Source organism: Caretta caretta, chromosome 2 (genome assembly GCF_965140235.1).
Source record: "Caretta caretta isolate rCarCar2 chromosome 2, rCarCar1.hap1, whole genome shotgun sequence".
NCBI classification, from domain to species: Eukaryota; Metazoa; Chordata; order Testudines; family Cheloniidae; genus Caretta; species Caretta caretta.
In genome coordinates, this window is record NC_134207.1 from 104356495 (window position 1) to 104377312 (window position 20818).

The window sequence follows — 20818 nt, forward strand, 5'->3', positions numbered from 1 at the left end:
GGTTTAAAAAGACAATGTTGCAAGCTAGAAGTCGAGCATGTGTAATTCACTAATCTCATCACAATGCCCATTGTTTTTTTTCAAGTCCTCAGACAACTTACCACACAGGACAGTCTGGTGAATGATGCAGTGCAGTGTATTTAATGAAGGGTGTATCACTGCCAAATGTGAAGCAAAGCCCTGCTCTTTCCCTGTCATGGAGAGACCTCAGTCTGTAACAAGCAAGTTTACTTGCTGCAGATCAAAACCATTTTTTTCAAAAAAGCCTTTTACCTTTTCAAAAAAATCTCTCCTGTAGTGTAGGTTTCTAGTAGTATTAAGCACTAAAATTCTTCCTTAAAAATTTCACTGTCATAAAATCTAACAAACAGCGATAGATGGGCAGTGTCACTTAAATCACTTGATTTGTCCACTGCAAGAGATATGCATTTGGCATTTTTTAAATCAGAAAGCAGTGCTGACAATTACCTCCAGTCTTCTCACTACTGTGGAATCAGACAAGGGAACTTGCTTCAAATGGTTCACAATGTCATCTTTGTTTTTATCTCTGACAAAAAGCTCCTCCAGCATTTCCAAGGTGCACTCCTTCAGAAGCTCAGCATCCAGGAAAGGCTTTTTCTTTTTAGCTAGTATTAGCATTATCCGAAGAAAAGCAATTATTGCTTTTCCTTTATAGTCGCTGATGTTCTGAGAATGACGTTTTAAGTGTGATACAAAAACTTCAGATTTTTAATTTCATCACATTTTCCAACATTGCCAGGAGGATGGGCCGCTTTGAAGTTACTGTGCATTGATTCAGAGTGGCGCCTCATGTTGATGACTTTATAGATGGGTGCAGTGATTTGGCATATTAAATACAAAGCTTTTGCATTTAAATGAGGTGGCATAATACTAAAAAAATCCACTGTCCGGTTTGGGTTAAAAGGCTCGGCTTTCATTGTCGACTTTGCAACATTTACTCCCACTTGCATTCCTTTTTTATTCCATTTCCATCACTTATGGAAAAAACAGGTAGCGTCCTAGCTCAAGCATAGCCAGTGCTATCGCGAGAACTCAAGATCCAGTAAGCAGTGCTTAATTTGTGCTGGGGCTTGCCGGGGCTGAGACCTGGCACTTCCTAGGCATGACAGTTCATAGCCCCTGCACCTCTCAGCTCCTGGCCAGTTCAGCCACTGCTCTCTGGCTGCCCAGCTCTAAAGGCAGCACCGCCGCCAGCAGCAGGGCAGAAGGAAGGGTGGCATGGTATGGTGTGTTGCCATGCTTACTACTTCTGCACTACTGCTGGTGATGGCACTACCTTCAGAGCTGGGTGCCTGGCCAGCAGCTGCTGCTCTCCGGCCACCCAGCCAGTGCTTAACTTATGCCAGGACAGTGCCACAGCACCTCTTTCATTACAAATTAAGTACTGTCACTAAGTTACTTATTGAAGAAGTCATAGGCAAATGATAGGCAGCGCATCTCGGTTCGTGAATTTAATTATAAACATTTTTTAAGGTGAACTTGCAGGCCACACAGGAAGCCTTGGTGGGCCTCATTTGGCCTACAGGCAGCCTATTGAGTATTGCAGGCCACAGAACCTCACTCATCTCCTCCTATAATAGACCCATAATCTCTGGCTGCATTACTGAAGTCCTCAAATCATGATTTACAGACTTCAAGTTACAGAGAATCCACTATTTACTCTAGTTTAAACCAGCAAATGATTTGTGCCCCATGCTGAAGAGGAAGGCAAAAAAAAACAAAAAACCCATCCCCCAACCCACAGGGTCTCTGACCTGGGGGAAAACTAGTTCATTTAGAGTTCACCTGGCATCTATCTCTGCATTTCACCCACCATTGGTCATGGACCTTCCTTACACAGTGCTCTATAAGGACAAGGTATATTATATCATCCTAGATGTTCCGTACTAAGGTCTCTGCGTTCCACCTCAATAAAGCAGTATACTTACTGACATGCTGTCCTTAAACCCAATTCTCATAAGGATGAAGAAAGACTTCAGATCTTGATGTCAGAAGAGCACTGTCTTTTTACTTGGATAGAACAGGATCATTTAGATCATCTCAGGTGTGTATTTCAGTTGCAGACAGGATAAAAGGCCTTCTGGTCTCTACGCAAAAGATTTCATCCTGGATTTCTTCCTGCATAAGTCTGTGATGTGACATTGCAAAAGTACCTCCACCAAGCAGGGTGGTTGTAAACTCCACAAGAGCCCAGGCAGCTTCCACAGCTTTCCTGACTGAGGTATTTCTCAGGGACATTTGTAAATCTGCAACGTGGTCATTAGTGCATACTTTTACAAGTCACTGTGCTGTATCAGAGGGGATGCAAAATTTGGACAAGTAGTTCTACAGTCGTTGTTCAGGTAGACTCTGAAACCCTCTGCCGGATTGAATTGCTTGTGAGTCACCTGAAGTGTAATGAATACATGCAATCCCTCAAACAAGAAAAAATGGTTATTAATCCATTCTGTAACTGTTGTTCTTTTAGATGTGTCGCCCATGCCCATTCCATGTGTCATGCTCCTTCCCCTTTATATCAGAATCTCTATCAGGTAAGAAGGAACGGAAGAGGATTGGGGACAGTGCTGTCCTTTATATAATTGAACAGCAGTAGGAGAGTGCTAAGGGCACATGTGCTGCCCCGACAGGTACTGCTAAGGGAAAAATCTCTGTTTCTAGTGCACTGGGTGTGCACAAACCTATAGTGGAATGGACATGTGCAACACATCTTGAAGAAAAACAGTTACAGAATAGGTTAGTGACTAATGACTATTATTCTGTTTTGTTTTTTATTTCAATTAGATAGTTACAAAATAAAGATTAAAAGCTCATGTTAAAACTGAACTGTGTATCACAACCTTAACTATGGTGCAACTACTGAGCTAAGAAAATGATTAGAGGCATGGAAAAACTGCTTTGTGAAATGAGATTGAAAAGATATGGGGAGTTTAGATTAGAAAGGAGACTATAATACAGGGGCACATGATAGAGGTATATAAAATAAATAAGAGAATAGGGCAGGTAAATCCTTTTTACCCTCTCCAATAAGACAGTAATAACGGGGACATTCAATTATATTGAAAGACAAGAAATTTAAGACTGGCAAAAGAAAATACTTTTAGAAAACCCACAAAATCTGTGGAATTCGTTGCCAGAAGCAACAACTGAGGTGAAGAGCATAGCAGGATTGAAAAAGAGTATTTTTGTGGATAATGACAAAATCAACGATTACATTAGATACTTACACCTGTAAACATAATTAGCATAGGTATAATTTAGGATTTGGCCTGGAGAATTTTTATTAGCAGCAATGATTCATGAGAATGAAGAAATTCAGTTTCTTATTCTAGGTTAAATTTGCAAAGCTTATTTTGAAAATAAAATATTTTTTAATTGTGCACACCTGATCGTAAGACCCAATAAAATATGAAAATTGATGACATTTTTAGACAGTAACTTTTTTTAGTAGAACTGCACTTTAAAAATATGCTCCATTTATATAGCATCATCTATACAACAATTTCAAATTGCTCTACAAGCATGTAAACTTCAGACCTCCCCTCTGAGGTAGGTGGTATTGCTCTCATTTCAGATATGTGAAGACTGAGGTAAAGAGAGGTTAAGCAGATTGCCCAGTGACGTATAAGTCGATAGGAAAAGTGGGAGTTGATGAATTCTGAATCCATTCCATTGACCTCTAACAATCCTCCCTTCTCCTTGATTTCTCTTTCTTAAAATCACTTTTAGCTGATCCAGTTGTTGTTATAGTGTTGTGCAATAGTGTTGTGTTGCTGTGCAATTTACTCTTGGGCTTAGAGTACATGTACCAAAAAAAGAGGCTACTGCGGGGCGAATTACTTATGAATGCCTCTCTATATGCAGTATTGTCATAGTCAAACACTTTGTTTTCAGTACCTCTGGGGGATATTTATGTAAAGACTTATCCCTTGGGTAGTGTGAACTGACAAGTAAAAAGCCAAGAAATGTCAACTTATGACCTGACTGTAGTTGTTTGCATAAGAAATGTCAACTTTACAGGATGCTGGTCTCCCATTAAGACTTGCTGATGTTTTGGAGCTTTTGTTTTTAATCAGAAAATGTCTTGAATCAGAGTTCTCAGTGTCAGTGGTACTCACTGCTATGTACTAGGCTGCCTGTTCCAGAAAAAAGCCTTAGCTATTAGTTATATATAGGATAAGGAGAATCCGGAGCTGATAAAAAGTGCTATTTAAGATTGGTCTTCTCTGTCACTTCCTTTGTTTCAGGAGATTAAATATCAGTAGATTCTTGGATTTTCTTAGATAGGTGAGCCAAATATGCATTTGTCTTCCATATCCTTCACATGAACTCATCTTCTCAGGTGTCTCTTGTTTACTTTCTTAGCCTGTTTTTTGAATGTCTTAAACTGGTTTCTACATTTTTCATTTTCTTGTCCTAGTCTGTTACGAAAACAAAGTCCTAGTCAATAAAGGTAATTTGTCTTCTAGATAGAAAGGGCTACAGATCCTTAATAGGTCTTCAGACTGCCATGGCTTAAGAGTGGAATGACCAGACCTGTCAGTCTCTAGGAGAATGGGAGTGGCCCAGGCACTGAAGATCCCATCAGTTTTGTTCACCCTCTTCAGTTTAAGGGAAGCTTTTCCAGATGTATTTGCTGCAGAGCAAAAACTGATGCATGTAAAAGTGATCAAGTCCTTTCAGAGCTGTGCAGCCAGGCTTCAGGTTTATCTGTGGGCTTTTTTTACACCTTTTCTTTCAGTTAGGCACTGCAACAACTACTCCCCCTTCAACACTTCTTGATGGGCAAAAATAGAGAAAGTAGAAAGGAAAAATTTGCCTTTCTTCTTCCCATATTATGGAATGTGTAGATGGAGCCCTACACTTCCTGTGATCAGACACTAGGTCCATATTCTGAGGCTAAAGAAACTACGTATCTTACAAGACCACTTTTTGCTAGATTGGCGCAGGGATGTCTTGCCTCAGAGCAGTCAGCTCAGATGAAGTGCATAAAGGCAGATGAATGTTGGCAGATGAAATTCAGTGTTGATAAATACAAAGTAGTGCACATTAGAAAACATAATCTCAACTATACATACAAAATGATGAGTTCTAAATTAGCTGTCACTGTTCAAGAAAGAGTCACCATGGATAACTCTGGAGTCACCATGGATAACTCTCTGCAAACATCTGCTCAATGTGTAGTGGCAGTCAAAAAGGTTAACAATGTTATGAACCATTAGGAAAGGGATAGATAATAAGATAGAAAATATCATAATGCCATAATATCACATAAATCCATGGTACACTCACACGTTGAATGCTGCATGCAGTTCTTATCACCCATCTCAGAAAATGTAGAGTTGGAAAAAGTACAGAAAAGGGCAAAACAATAATTAGGGATATGGAATAGCTTCTGTTTGATGAGAGATTAAAATGACTGGGACTGTTCAGTTTAGAAAAGAAACAACTAAGAGGGAGGATATTATAGAGGTCTGTACAATCATGAATGGTGTGGGGAAAGTGAACAAGGAAGTGATATTTACCCCTTCCCAAAACAAATGAAGAAGGGGTCATTGAAATTAATAGGCAGTAAGTTTAAAATAAAAGGAAGTACCATTGGTCTGGCCCATTAGGGCCATTCTTATGTCCTTGTGTTCAGAGATGCCTCTTCTCTTTCCCTTTAATTGGAAGAGCTGTCAAAAGCAAAGCATAATAATCCAGCTAGAAAAGGCGCAAAACACATTTAACCTCTCTGTACTGCATCTTCTCTCAGGAGTTTTATAGTTCCACTTTCCTTTCTAAGCTGTCTCCCCACTCTCTAGTATCATGAGCCTAAAGCTGTGAAGCATGGAATATCAAAACATTGAGGAAAAATCTGGAAAACTTCTTTTCTTCTTCTTAGAGGATGGCCATCTGTTTTAGTCAGAAGCCATGGTCCAGAAAGAATAGACTTAAGGCAAACTCTTTGCTCTAGAATATTTGAGATAATTCTCAGAAGAGTTGTGGGATTAGTTCTTCCCTTGGACAGTCCTGCAAAAAAGGAGAAGGGGAAATGAGTGTAAAGAAAAGGGAAGAGGCTTCTATGAATTTCTTCCCTTCAGGATCCAAATGAGAATGCAGGGTCCCCTTGCATGCTAAATCTCTCGAGGATGCCATTAGACCCAAATAGGAAATTCCTGCAAAAACCAAGTGTCTGGAAAGACTTGCTAAAACAGTCTATAAAATGTCCTAATCTGACTTTGTTAACTTACAGAAAGAAAATACAGTCGTGTTTTCCTGGGTAAAGGTCACAGCCATTCCCATAGAAATAGAATTCTCACCAGTGGATTCCACAGTGGGCACCATGGCAGTCTCATTATTGAGGGCAAACTTTGAAGTAATCTTGGGGTTAAATGTTTAAGTAATCTCCATGTTTTCTGCCAGGGCTGTAGTAGCCTGGAAAGGCTTGTACTTCAGACTTCTAGTTTGTGTTGTGTTTTGATTCTCATTGCTGGGCTGCATCCTAGCAGGCACCATTTATATCTAACACCTCTTAGGGTACGTCTACAGTACAAAATTATTTCAAAATTATTCTATTTGAATTTTTGGAAGCGATTTTATACATTCGGTCTTGTGTGTCCCCACTAAAGCGCGTGAATTCAGCAGAGTGCATCCACAGTACCAAGGCTAGCATCGAATGTCCTCTCATCTTTCTATGTAATCTCTATAATACCTACTCTTTCTCTTCCTCATCAACTGCTTCCGTTGCCAACTCTGCTCTGCCATCGTGAACCGAGCAGCACAGCTTCTGCTGCCAACTCTGCTCTCCCACTCTTGCCGCACTACCGAGTTTCTCCATGTTGTCTGTCCTGGGCTCCCGCCTCCGTGAAAGCCACAGAAGACAACCATTTCCCACCTTTTTTTGGCTATCGTGAACCGAACAGCACCTCTTCCCCTGCCATTCTGCTCTCCTACATTTCGTGCCCTTTTTCCAGGATTACCCATGCAGGCGCCATAGCGCGGCAAGCATGGAGCCTGCTCAGATCTCCACTGCAGTTTTGACCATTGTAAATACCTCACGCATTATCCAGCAGTGTGTGCAGTACCTGCAAAACCATGCGAGGAAGCAATGACTGTGCGATTACTATACTGATGAGGACATGGAACAGACATTCCTAGAAGCATGGCATGTGGCAATTGGGAGATCATGGTGGCATTGGGCCAGGTTCGTGCCATGGAACGCCGATTCTGGGCCCGGGAAACAAACACAGACTGGTGGGACTGCATAGCGTTGCAGGTATGGGATGATTCCCAGTGGCTGTGAAACTTTCCTATGCGTAGGGCCACTTTCATAGAACTTTGTGACTTGCTGTCCCCTGCGCTGAAGCCAAAATGAGAGCAGCCCTCACAGTTGAGAAGCGAGTGGCCATAGCCCCGTGGAAGCTTGCAACGCCCAACAGCGACCGGTCAGTTGGGAATCAGTTTGGAGTGGGCAAATCTACTGTGGGGGCTGCTGTGCTGCAAGTAGCCAATGCAATCATTGACCAGCTGCTATCAAGGGTAGTGACTTTGGGAAATGTGCCATTGTGGATGGCTTTAATGCGCTGCGGTTCCCTAACTGCGGCGGGGCAATAGATGGAACGCATATCCCTATCTTAGCTCCGAAACACCAGGGCGGCCAGTACGTAAACCGCAAGGGGTACTTTTCCATGGTGCTGCAAGCACTGGTGGATCACAAGGGACATTTCACCCACCTCAACGTGGGATGGCTGGGAAAAGTGCATGACGCTCGCATCTTCAGGAACTCTGGTCTGTTTGAACAGCTGCAGGAAGGGACTTCCCAGACCAGAACATTATTGTTGGGGATGTTGAAATGCCTATAGTTATCCTCAGGGACTCAGCCTACCCCTTAATGCCATGGCTCGTGAAGCCGTACACAGGCACCCTGGACATTAGTAAGGTAGTAAGTAAGTTCAACTATAGGCTGAGCAAGTGCAGGATGTTGGTAGAATGTGCTTTTGGATCTTTGAAAGCGCGCTGGTGCAGTTTATTGACTCGTTTAGATCTCAGCACAACCAGTATTCCAATTGTAATTGCTGCTTATTGTGTGCTCCACAATATCTGTGAGAGTAAGGGGAAGACATTTATGGTGGGGTAGGAGGTTGAGGCAACTCGCCTGGTGGCCAATTTTGCACAGCCAGACAATGGCGATTAGAAGAGTGCAGCAGGGCGTGCTGCACATCAGAGAAGCTTTGAAAACCAGTTTCATGACTGGCCAGGGTACGGTGTGGCAGTTGTTTGTTTCTCTTGAAGTTACCCGCCCCCTATATATATATGAAAGGAAATAAAGTCACAATTGTTTAAAAACCGTTCTTTATTATTTGTTGCACAACGCATTGAGAGAAATCAGAAGGTAGACTGGGGGGGGGAGTGTGGAGGAGGAGGGAAGGACAAGTCCAGAAACCAAATCAAAATTTCGGATATGCCAGCTTTCTGCTGCTTGTGCAATCATCTGGGTTTGAGTGTGTGGGTTCCTGTAGCCTTCCCTCCTCCCCCCCCCACCCTCGTGTTCTTGGGCATCCGGGTGAGGAGGCTATGGAACTTGGGGAGGAGGGAGGGCGGTTATACAGGGGTGCAGTGGCAGTCTGTGGTCTTGCTACCTTTCCCGCATTAGATCCACCATACAGCGGAGCATGTCAGTTTGCTCCCCCATGAGCTTGCCCATAGCATCCTGCCTGCTCTCATCGCATGCGTCCCTCCTCTCTTCATGTTCATTTAACGCTTTACGGGACTCTGCAATTGTTTGCCTTCACACTTTCAGCTGGGCCCTATCAGTGCGGGAGGACTGTATGAACTTGGTAAACATGTCGTCCCGAGTTCATTTTTTCCACCTTCTAATCTTGACCAGCCTTTCAGATGGAGTAGATAGGGGCCACATTGAAACATTTGCACCTGCGGGAGGAGAAAAAGGGAGGGTAGTATTTTAAGTGACATTTTAGAGAACAAAGGGGGACACTCTTTCTCAGTGAAACAGGCAATTCATAGTACACAGCACATGTTCTTTTTGTACAAGGTCGCATTTTGCCTCTTATACTGAAGTGCCTGCCACTTTGGTGTGAGTAAGCCATCACACACGGCCGGGCAACAGAATTCAGTTTGCAGTCAGCCATGGTAAGCCCTAGGGGCACGTGGGGTTCTGCTTCTTCTGCATTCATTTCAGTGTTTTCAAACAGCCAGGCCCCCTTTCCCATAGCAAGCAATGCCTGGTGGGTTTGCCATATAAAAGGAGGCCTGCAGGCTCTCTGGGATGATAGCTACATACAACAATTCCCTCCCCCCCCCCCCCACCTACCACATGACTCCTATGAGGCTCTGAGCAGGGATGAGCCCTTTATACTAAACGCGAACAGCCCAGCACGGCTGGGTTCCCCCCACCCCCCACCACGTCGCTCTGATCAGGCTCTCTCACCAGAAGTGCCTTCTCCAGGGTCATGGTCCGGGAGCCCGCCTTTGTAGTTGTGGGAGGCTGTTGGCTCCAGCATTAAGACTAGTTCCTGGCTAGGGGAGAAAACTGATTCCCCACTTGCCGCCTGTGCACTGTCCTCCTCTTTGTCCTCCAATAACTCATCCTCGTTCCGTGCAACTCCCCCCTTGCAGGTGTGCACGGACAGTGGTGAGGTAGTGGTGGCATCACCCCCCATAATTGCATGCAGCTCATGGTAGAAGCTGCATGTATGGGGTTGTGACCCAGAGCACCTGTTTGCCTCCCTGGCTTTTTGGTATGCTTGCCTGAGCTCCTTGATTTTTGTACGACACTGCTCTGTGTCTCTGGAGTAGCCTCTTTCCATCATGGCCCTGGAGACTTTAGCGTACGTATTTGCGTTTCTTTTTTTGGAATGTAGTTCTGCCATAACAGATTCGTCTCCCCCAACATGCGATGAAATCCAGTACCTCCCATTCGGACCATGCTGGAGCTCGTCTGTGAATACAGGACTGCGTGGTCTCTTGTGATGGTGGACTCTGCATGGTCGCCTGTGCTGATGGTGACCAAACAGGAAATGAAATTCAAAAGTTCCCGGGGCTTTTACTGCCTACCTGGCTAGTGCATCAGAGATGAGAGTGTTGTCCAGAGCAGTCACAAGGGAGCATTCTGGGATAGCTCCCGGAGGCCAATAACATCGAATTGCGTCCACAGTACCTGTAACTGAGATCTCGATTTTAGTGCTACTCCACTTGCTGAGGTGGAGTACAGAAATCGGATTAAAGAGCCCTTTAAATTGAAAAAAACGGTTTGGTCGTGTGGATGGTTTCAGTTTTATTTCGAATTAATTTGGCTAATTCTGAAATAACCACATACTGTAGACCAGGCCTTAGATACCCTTTACGTCTCATCCCAGGCAATGGGACATAGTGTGTTTTGTTTGGTTTTTCTTGGCACACGTAGCTCCATACCTGTAGAGCAGTGCGTGAGCAAAGCAGCTTCTGTTGTCATTGAAATACTCCAGAGGAAAATTGGTGGGGCGCCTATGGACCGAATAATCACTTCTTGGAAAGTGCTAAATAACTTATTAGGCGTAGTATGCCAGGGCTACAATAGCTAGGAATTTTCTCCCATTGATTAGAAGTGCTATTAGTTATTTTTGTGTTTTAGATAATAGAAAACTTTGATAGTTGTAGTCTAATTAAAAGGAACAAGGGCTAGGTCACTCCCACCCTGCAAGTGACTGACAAGCTTGGTTCTGCTCATTACGTTTCAAGCAGCTTCTCCCACTGACATAGCTATCGCCTCTCATGGAAGTGGTTTTATTATGCTGATGGGATTTTCCTTATATGTGTCCCTGAAGCCAGTGTCACTTCAGTTGCACAGACAGATGCAGGAGCCATCCTCCTGTTCCTCCACTCCCTACTGGTTGACACATAATCTTGCTCATTCCTTTTTAAATGAAAAATCACCTTCAGCAACAAGTAGCTAGCTGTAGGTCAATTAGTACTATCAGTTCCCTAAGCTAGATACTGGGGTGCTTGGTTAACTTTCTAAGAGCTTGTACACACTACCACTTATGTCAATGTAACTTATGTTGCTCAGAGGTGTGAATAAGCCACCTCCCTAAGCGACTAAGTTACACTGAAGTAAGCGCCGGTGTGGACAGCACTATGTCGGTGGGAGAGCTTCTCCCGCTGACATAGCTACCGCCTCTCATGAAAGTGGTTTTATTATGCTGATGGGAGAACTCTCTCCCATCGGCATAGGGCATCTTCACCAGACGTGCTACAGCAGCACTTCTAGTGTAGATTAGTCTTAGCAACAATTATTGTCTTACAACTGTCTTGCAACAAAATATTCTCTTTTACTTCCCCGTCAGGTCATGCTCTTTCTGTAAACCAGGATGTTCAGGCTTTTCATCTTGTCTGGTGCAATGTCACTGCTCTGTTTTGTGGCATGTGTTTCTCTGTGGACTGTTTTTATATGTATTCAGTTGCTTAAAATAGGAACAATTTCATATTTTTTCTAACCTTTTTGAAATAATTTTCCAAGTTGCAATTATATTTGAGTGTACTATAAATATAAACATAGTACCTAACAAATATTGAGGTTTCCTTACGGAGCCTGAATGTTTTGTCATACTGAAGCATCTCATTAACACTGTAATTTTAAGAATTAAGATCTATGTAGCAATGTTTACATCTTTAGAGAGATGAAATGTTAATATATTTCAATTGGTATTTTTTATTATGTAGCAGTAAGCTACATAATTCTGGAATTTTCTCCACTTTCCTAAAAGTGGTACTAGTTATTTTGTTGACTAGAAAATAGAAAACTTTAACAGACGTATATGATCATTGCGCTGTGGATGTACATCACTGCTTTGTTTTTCTTTCTGGTTAACTTCAGAAATTGGTTTTTCATCTCAGTGGAAATTCTTAATTCTAATTCATAATATCTTGCATAGATCCACATTTATCTGACTTGAAAACCCACTAGCCTGGGATGAGTGAAAAAGGTGACGAAAGCCTTCCATTTCTACCAAACTTAAACTCTTAACTTAAAAAAGAAATCTGGTCTTTGTGAAGTTAAACAGAACCTGTCACATGTGAATTGATCAAGTGATACCTTCCTGAATCTGCAAACAGAAAGCCCTCATGTTGGTAGTCAGCTTCATTTCTACTATTCAGAACCCTTGGGACACAGTTTGCATTGTCAAGAATAATGTTAATTTCATCCTGCTGCTTGGGAAAGCTATGAATGGCAGCCGAGGCAATCACTGGAATTACTTATGCGCGGGAAGACTCTAAAATCAGTCTGGAGGAGATAGAGTAACTGTGTCTCTTTTTCCTTCCTCGTTTGTAGCAGTCAGAAGATTGGGTGAGTAAGTGTAGTCAGGCCCTATTCTCCCATTGCATCAGAAAAGAGGCAGTAGACTGGGGAGAAAATATAGGAAGTTCCTTCTCCCTGTACCTCTAAACTGGTTACACATACTAACCATGGGCTCCATATGAAAGATAGAGCCTGAAAGAAAGTCCCAGTGACAGCATGCTAGTAGAAATACCAGCATCCTGTCCATGGGCTTTGAATGGTACTTGCTTTTAACCTTTTCCCCATCTCCCCATTTTTTTTTTTTTCATATATACTCTGATTAGTAGGTTGAGTACTTAGGTTAGTAGGTGTCTGGTAAAATTTTCAAACACTGCACTCATTAACACTTTCCATTCAAGAGTTGTTATACGAGTGGTTAGGGGCAGGGGCTATGACCAGCTCAGAAAGGGGTAGTCCTTAAAGTAGAGTACAATGCATGAGAAATCATATAATCACATGTCATATTATTGGCAAATTCTATCTTCATAGAAAAGTTACTATTTTATCAGCATAATATTTATGTATTAGAGAACGTGTGCCATAAAAAGGTGAATGGTGTCCTTTTTATTACACCAACTGCATATTTTGTTTACCTTGCTTTTAGGGTCTTTAGTAGGAAATACTTGTTAGCACATATGAAATATTTATTAGTGTTTTCAAATCATTGCAATTCACTTCAAAAGTCTTTATCTTCAGAGTATAATGAATTACTATAGACACTTATTTCTGCGTTCTAGTTCTGCGCAATTCTGCATATCGCTTTAGGCGAAAGGCTTGCGCCTTGGTGGACTATAAAGTCTAGATGCGCAGCCACTTCTGACAGCTTTGGACTTTTTATTGGTAATTACACAGATGGTAAAGAATGTTTTAGCTAGTGAGATGTTTTTAGAGGGAAAAATAGTTTGCAAAAATAATTTATGCAGTGAATAACATGTTTTTTCTCTAAATGTGCCTTCACTAAAGATGTAATATTGCATTATTTTAATGTTCTCTGAAATGGTATATAATGACTCTTCCTTCTGATAGACTAAGGAAAGTATTCTTTGTAGATGTTTCAAGTTTTTAAACTACTTTTTGTATTACTGAGCCATGTTCTACTGATGTCTTTTAACAGGACATTGCTATGTCCTATCTGTCTTCCAATTCATTTTGAAGAAATAATAATCTGTGATCTACAGACCAAAATTTAAGCATGCTTTCTTCAACTATGACCATGAAATATAAAATTATAAATGTATAATAAGACATTCCACAAAATGCACTACTGTTTAATATTAATGACTTACTATGTTAATATTACCTTTAAACTTGAAGTGATGGTCTAGGTAACTCATGAACAGTAAAGTTTCCAGGATTTGTTAGGACTCTGTGAAATGATATGAAAGTTCTATCCTACATACCTACAGCCAACCTTAGTTACTTCTTGCTTGCCGAAGATAACCCCTGTGATGATAACAGACTGTGATGATTTTGCATCTTTTCCTTTTCCTTATTTGTGAGACTTAATGGCCTTTGATCCTTTATGTAGCTACCACTAGAACATGATTTTTTTTGGGGGGGGGGGAGGGGCTGAGGGAATTCCACAGAGGGCAAATTCAAAGCCTTAAACTGAATAAGAGTGCTATTAGTGGCAATATGATTGGTGTCCCTGGATGCTTTGGGCCTTAAATGACAGAATATAGGGCATAGGTCTAAGGCTACAACTCCCATATCTGTCACATTGTATTAATTAGTTATTACAACTGGATTTTTTCACACACTAGGATATATATGCTGTAAAATTTGAAGAAAATAAAGGGCTGCAATGTAGATGGAAAAAGTGTGGGAACCAACTAAAACAAGAGATTTGCTGTGACTAAAAAATAGAAAGTGAATTTGAAGTCTTGAAAATAAGTACAGCTTCCTAAGATATCCCTTAATGTTACTGAACCTAAACTTGTTAAGTTTTGGGAGCCCTAATTTGACTTAAAAAAATACATTAATGCAAAATAGAACAAACAATTGAAGGATATTTTGGACTGTTTCAACAGATGAGAACACATCTGTTTAACAATTACTGAATTAGCTTTCATTAATAGTCTGCATGTCACTGACCCAAATCTTGATATTTCATACAAAAACGTGGCCATTTTCACATTCAAAGATTCTAAGGTCACATTACTAAGAATTAATTACTTCCACAAAATTGCATATTTACTGTGATATATTTTAATAGTGTTAGAAACTTGTTAGCATAAATTAGTTAAGTATATGTTATGGTCCACTTTGTTGATTCTTTTAATTGTTACTTACTAATTGTCAATATTCAGTAATCTGTAAAGGGTCTTCACTGGCTAGTGCAAAGTAGTAGCGTTTTACCATATTGATGCATAGTCAAAATATTATGTTAGTGGTTGATCTTAGTGCTGCTAGTAGACTTGATTCAGACTAAAATTATTACACAGAAAACATTCACTGTTGTCTTGAAATTCCTGCTGGACATCTCAGAAAAACTGCAGGCATGAAGCATTAATTATTTCAATCATCTGCTCTGTCAGGGGATACTTTTTTCCTTCAACTGTTGAAGATGTGGTAGAGTTCTAAGCAGGGCTTTGGAGCGGAGCCCGGATCTGGAGCGTGGAGCAGCTCCAGAGCGGTGGAGCTGCACAGATTTTTGCCTGGAGCTGGAGCGGAGCCGGAGCACAGCTCCAAAGCCCTGGTTCTAAGGGTCGGCATGAAGATGTGATTTAAAAAAAAAATAAGGGTGAGGGGTGTTTGATAGCAATCAGGAATGGAAACATACGTAAAAGATTCTTATCAGTCAGTAATGAAGACTGGCATTCTTGAAGAGGGATATGCTCAGTTCAAACAAAATTCTTAATTCTCTTTTCAGATGTTTCCATGTTTTAGAAATCCTGATGCTGTGAAAAGTGTATTCAAGGATGATAACTCAGTGAGCTATGCTCATTTATTTTTAATTAGACTGACACCCAAATTTTAAGCCATCACCAATTTATATGTTTAGAGTTAAAAATACTTGTTTTCAAAAATTGCTCAAAACATATTTATTGCTGATGTCAGTCTTGCAAATCTTTGCTTACTCACATGAGCAATTACATTGAATTCACATAAGGGGATTTCACAGGTAAATAAAGATTTGCAGAATTGGCTCTCTGGATTGCAATTTGGTTTTCCTTTCCGTTTTGTTTAATTACACACTGATAGATGAAACAACTTGCATGCATTAATAACCTACTTTCCATAATATTTCTGTTCCTTAGTTAATATTTTAAACTGCTAATGTACTGTTTTAATAAATTCATGTTTTATTACTCTTTTCTAGTTTTTTTTGTTATAGTGCAAGAATTTCACTTTGTGTTCATTCCCCAAAAGGTTTTATTTTTAATACATGTGAGCAATGGCGATAATTATCAGTATCTGATTGTAAGCTACATGATACCAGTTCAATCTATCAAATTTGAGGGGAAAACAGAAGTTTGCAGTTGTCTAGCTGTGTATTTCAATTCTTGAGCTTTTATTTATGTATATTATATATAAAATAAAAAATTCTCTGCTTAGTTAGGGGTTGCAAAACTTGATATCTGTTGAAGTTCTTTCTTGTAAGAGGGTATAAATACTTGATGCATTAGTCTTTCTATTTTCAAGGTATGTCTGTGTGTTTTTGGTCCTTCGGGAAAGCAACATTATCTGGTGGTTTGAGCACAGGGCTGGGATACAGGAACTCCTAAACTCTTAATTCAGGCCCACCAATGATTCATTTTGTGGCCTTGGGCAAGTCACTTAATCTCTCTGCCTTTTCTATGCACCCATCAAATGGTGCTAATGAAACTTACCTACCTTGGTGTGAGGATTTATTGGTTAATGTTTGTAAAGTACTCTAAAGATTTAAATTATTACATAAATGTTGAGTTTTTCTTTAAAATATTAATTTAGCATTCATAGCAGTTACTGGACTGAAGGCTCTGGAGAGTGAAGTCCTCTAACTTCAGACAGATAAAAGATAGAGAGCTATTTTGCCAACTTCCTGATCTAGAAGTATTTCTTTTGAAATGAGAGAGTAATAAATTGTTTATACCATTGAAAGCTTGGTGTATCTGCTCCACTGTGACTGCCAGCATTAGTGTCAGTCACAGCCAATTGCAACAATGACTTTAGTGATTGTATAAAGCTGCCCACTTGTAACTGGCCTTTGATGAGCAGCTCATTTCAGTTAGGGCACTCTGCAGCAATACAGGTAATTACTTCTGACTTGGTCAGGACCAGAACTGGTTTGTACTAGATGAGTTGAAAAACTCCATGTGCTTTTTCAGCCCTAATGTTAGTGCAGTAGATCATACCCAAGCATCTTCCACAGCTTTTTATTCTTGTAACACCTGGTTATATTAGTCTGATAAATACAACAGCATGAATTTTTGAATATATTATTAGGATAAATAATTTGGTGACAGTCTGACAGTTTAAAACTACTTAATTTTGAATACACCTTTAAAGATCAGTTTTATGTTCTTCATAACATTGTTTTCCCAAAACAGTAATATTCTCTTGAAGTACAATTTGTGTTCGTGTGATTTTGCTGATATTTTCTTAAGTTGATTAAACTTCTCCTTTTTTTTAAGGTAAAGTGCAAGTTAAGAGTTCAGACATACAAGTTGGAGACCTCATCATAGTGGAAAAGGTTGATGCTTTTTAAATATATTTTAGACAATAAAGATGCCAACTATTAACGCTTATGCTGACTGTCTTTTGAAAGTGAAGAAAAGTATATTGTAGGGCTGTCAAGCGATTAAACAAATTAATCACGATTAATCATGCTGTTAAACAATAATAGAATACCATTTATTTGAATATTTTTGGATGTTTTCTACATTTTCAAATATATTGATTTCAATTGCAACACAGAATATGAACTGTACAATGCTCACTTTATATTTATTTTTGATTACAAGTATTTGCACTGTAAAAAAACAAAAGAAATAGTATTTTTAAATTCACTTAATATAAGTACTGTAGTGCAATCTCTTTATCATGAAAGTTGAACTTACAAATGTATAATTATGTACGAAGAAAAGCTGCATTCAAAAATAAAACAGTGTAAAATTTTGGAGTCTGCAAGTTCACTCAGTCCTATTTCTTGTTCAGCCAATCACTCAAACAAGTTTGTTTACATATGCAGGAGATAATCTTGTTTACAATGTCACCTGAAAGTGAGAACAGGTGTTCTCATGGCACTGTTGTAGCCGATGTTGCAAGATATTTTTGTGCCAGATGCGCTAAAGATTCATACGTCGTTTCATGCTTCAACCACCATTCCCGGGGACATGCGTCCGTCCATGCTGGTGATGGGTTCTGCTCGATAACCATCCAAAGTAGTGCGGACTGACGTGTTTTCATTTTCATTATCTGAGTCAGATGCCACCAGCAGAAGGTTGATTTTCTTTTTTGGTGGTTCGGGTTCTGTAGTTTCCTCATCAGAGTGTTGCTCTTTTAAGTCTTCTGAAGGCGTGCTCCACACCTCGTCCCTCTCAGATTTGGAAGGCACTTCAGTTCTTAAACCTTAGGTCGAGTGCTGTGGCTATTTTTAGCAATCTTACTTTGGTGTCTTCTTTGCGTTTTATAAAATCTGCAGTGAGTGCGTTCTGAAAATGAACAACATGTGCTGGGTGATCATCCGAGACTGCTATAACATGAAATATATGGCAGAATGTGGGTAAAATAGATAAGGGGACATACAATTCTCCCCTAAGAAGTTCAGTCACAAATTTAATTAACGCTTTTTTTTTTTTAACGAGCGTCATCAGCATGGAAGCATCTCCTCTGGAATGGTGGCCAAAGCATGAAGGGGCATATGAATGTTTAGCATATCTAGCATGTAAATACCTTACAATGCCAGCTACAAAAGTGCCATGCAAAAATGCCTGTTCTCACTTTCTGGTGACATTGTAAATAAGAAGTGGGCAGCCTTATCTCCTGTAAATGTAAACAAACTTGTTTGTCTTAGCAATTGGCTGAATAAGAAGTAGGACTGGGTGGACTTGTAGGCTCTGAAGTTTTATATTGTTTTGTTTTTGAGTGCAGTTACGTAACAAAAAAAATCCACATTTGTAAATTGCACTTTATCGATAAAGAAATTGCACTAGATTACTTGTATGAGGTGAATTGAAAAATGCGATTTGTTTTATCATTTTTACAGAGCAGATATTTGTAATAAAAAATAATACACACTGTTTTCAATTACAACACAGAATACAGTATATATGCAAATGTAGAAAAACATCCAAAATATTTAATAAATTTCAATTGGTATTTTATTAACAGCGCAATTAAAACTGCGATTAATCTGCATTAATTTTTTTAATTGTGATTCTTTTTTTGAGTAATAATGTGAGTTAACTGCGATCAGTCGACAGCACTAGTATATTGGAATAGTTACTTATGAAATACTAACTACTTACAAATATTTTAGACCAGTTTAGTTTTATTTCAGAATCTTCAAGCAATTTTGTTTTTTGTTTGAATTTAATTATAGTCCTAATTAAATATAAACATATGCATTTATATTTATAAGTAGTTTGATTTTCTTTCACTGAAGGAATTATTGAGTAAATGTTTATGGACTATGTTATATAGGAGTTCAGAACAGATGATCTTGGTGGTTCCCTTTTGGCCTTATTAATCTATCTTTTTTTCATTCATTTGATTTTGTTTGTTCTGTGTCTTTCACTGGCAAATTGAAATTCTTGTATATTTCCCGAATATGTCTTGTAAGTTTTGTTTTCAGAGGTTTTAAAAAAAAATTGTCAGCACAGATCTTTACTTGTGCTAGAAGTGTGTGCACCTTCTAGAAAGCAGTAGAAACATTCATGTGTTCTTTTATGTAGTTGAACATTTGAATATGAGAGTTGCTTAAAGAGCCGTGCACCAAATCTATTCCATATCTTTGACTCCAGTGCTGAGAGAGACTGGGAATCCTCAGTCTCCTCTTCCTCTTTCACTTGGTCATTTCTTTCTTTGTCTAAATTAGTTTTTTGTCTCATGTTGTAATTATTATTGATTTTTTTTAAAAAGAAATGTTTGTTTTTGCCCAGTTGCTCATTCCAGTTCATTAGGGAACTGGTCTATGATGATGGACCCCAAGTTCAATTTCTGTACTTCCTGTAATGAGAAAATACATATGAAGTATGGGCATATATAATGACTGAGAGGTCCATGTGCCCTAGGCCAGTGATTCTCAACCACAGGTACACAGAGGTCTTCCAGGGGGTACATCAGCTCATCTAGATATTTGCCTAGTTTTACAGCTGGCTACATAAAAAGCACTAGTGAAGTCTGTACAAACTAAAATTTCATATAGATAATGACTTGTTGATATTGCTCTATATACTATACACTGAAATGTAAGTATAATATTTATATTCCAATTGATTTATTTTATAATTATATGGTAAAATTAGTGTCAGCAATTTTTCAGCAATAGTGTGCTGTGACGCTTTTGTGTTATGACTGATCTTGTAAGCAAGTAGTTTTTAAGTGAGGTGAAACATGGGGATCCACAAGACAAATGAGACTCCTGAAAGGAGTACAGTAGTCTGGAAAGGTTGAGAGCCACTGCCCTAGGCCTCTTGGATTCGTGCAGTCTTTATCGTAAGAAAATCAACTTAAGGCTTTCCGGTCAGAGGAATCTCGGTACCTTGGGTCTTTCTCAGACAAGCTCATGTTGGAAATCTGACTTTGCAGATAGCAGAGGCTGGTTTTCTCCCAGCACCATAGGGTCAGTATCAAGTCATTCTCTACCAGACACAGAAGGAGGCATCAAAAGTCAAAACTCACATTTGTTGCCACTTCATCTGACATGTCATCTAGCAAATGGCAGTTTGGCAGAGAGCCCTACCTTAAACTTTATGTATGTATACATTTTTCCTAAACTCCCTTTTGGGGATTATTCTTCCTCCTTTCTTACTGCATGGACTAGAATTATTACTGACAAAGGAATCCAAGAAGCCCTTCAGAAAGGGTACCCTGTTCAATTTCACTCCAACTTGCTCTGTCCTTCTCCCCTCCCTTTTTTAAGGATCTCATTCATAAGAACGTGCTAAAGGTGGAAGTGAATTCCTTCCTCTAACTGAACAGCGGAAGCCACTCATTAGTAGGTAGGGAAGGGATTAAATTTCCTTCCTGTTCCTTCCCCATGCTCAAACAAAAATAATTCTTTCCCTAAGTCTACAAGATTAGGTTGCAGCTCTCCATTTAAAATGTACTTATTTGCACATTTTTGTTGGACCAGTCTATTGGAATTGAAAATACATGAGGTTCTGTGTAGGCAATGACCATTCTGAGTACTTTCTTTTTTGTGTCTTTCAGCACAAGTTTCAACTAAATTTCTGGCAATGGTAGTAGCGCACTTAAAATAGCAAGGCAGCCATATGTACCCCTGTCTGGACAACTGGCTTTCTCAGAGCTCATTCTTCAGAAGTATCTAGATAGCCC

At 39.7% G+C, this 20818-nt stretch overlaps 1 protein-coding gene across 4 annotated transcripts in view; it reads left to right on the forward strand.

Annotated features, from left to right (window-relative positions):
• The window catches only part of ATP9B (ATPase phospholipid transporting 9B (putative)), a 302332-nt gene that overhangs the window by 64030 nt on the left and 217484 nt on the right, over positions 1 to 20818 (forward strand). For 3 of the 4 annotated variants that reach the window (XM_048840068.2, XM_048840067.2, XM_048840069.2), the window contains exon 6: positions 16951 to 17009. The exons of the other annotated variant lie outside the window; for it this stretch is intronic. In XM_048840068.2, coding sequence (XP_048696025.1) covers positions 16951 to 17009 — 59 coding nt within the window. The remainder of the gene's footprint in view (positions 1 to 16950; positions 17010 to 20818) is intronic. 4 annotated transcript variants of the gene reach the window in all.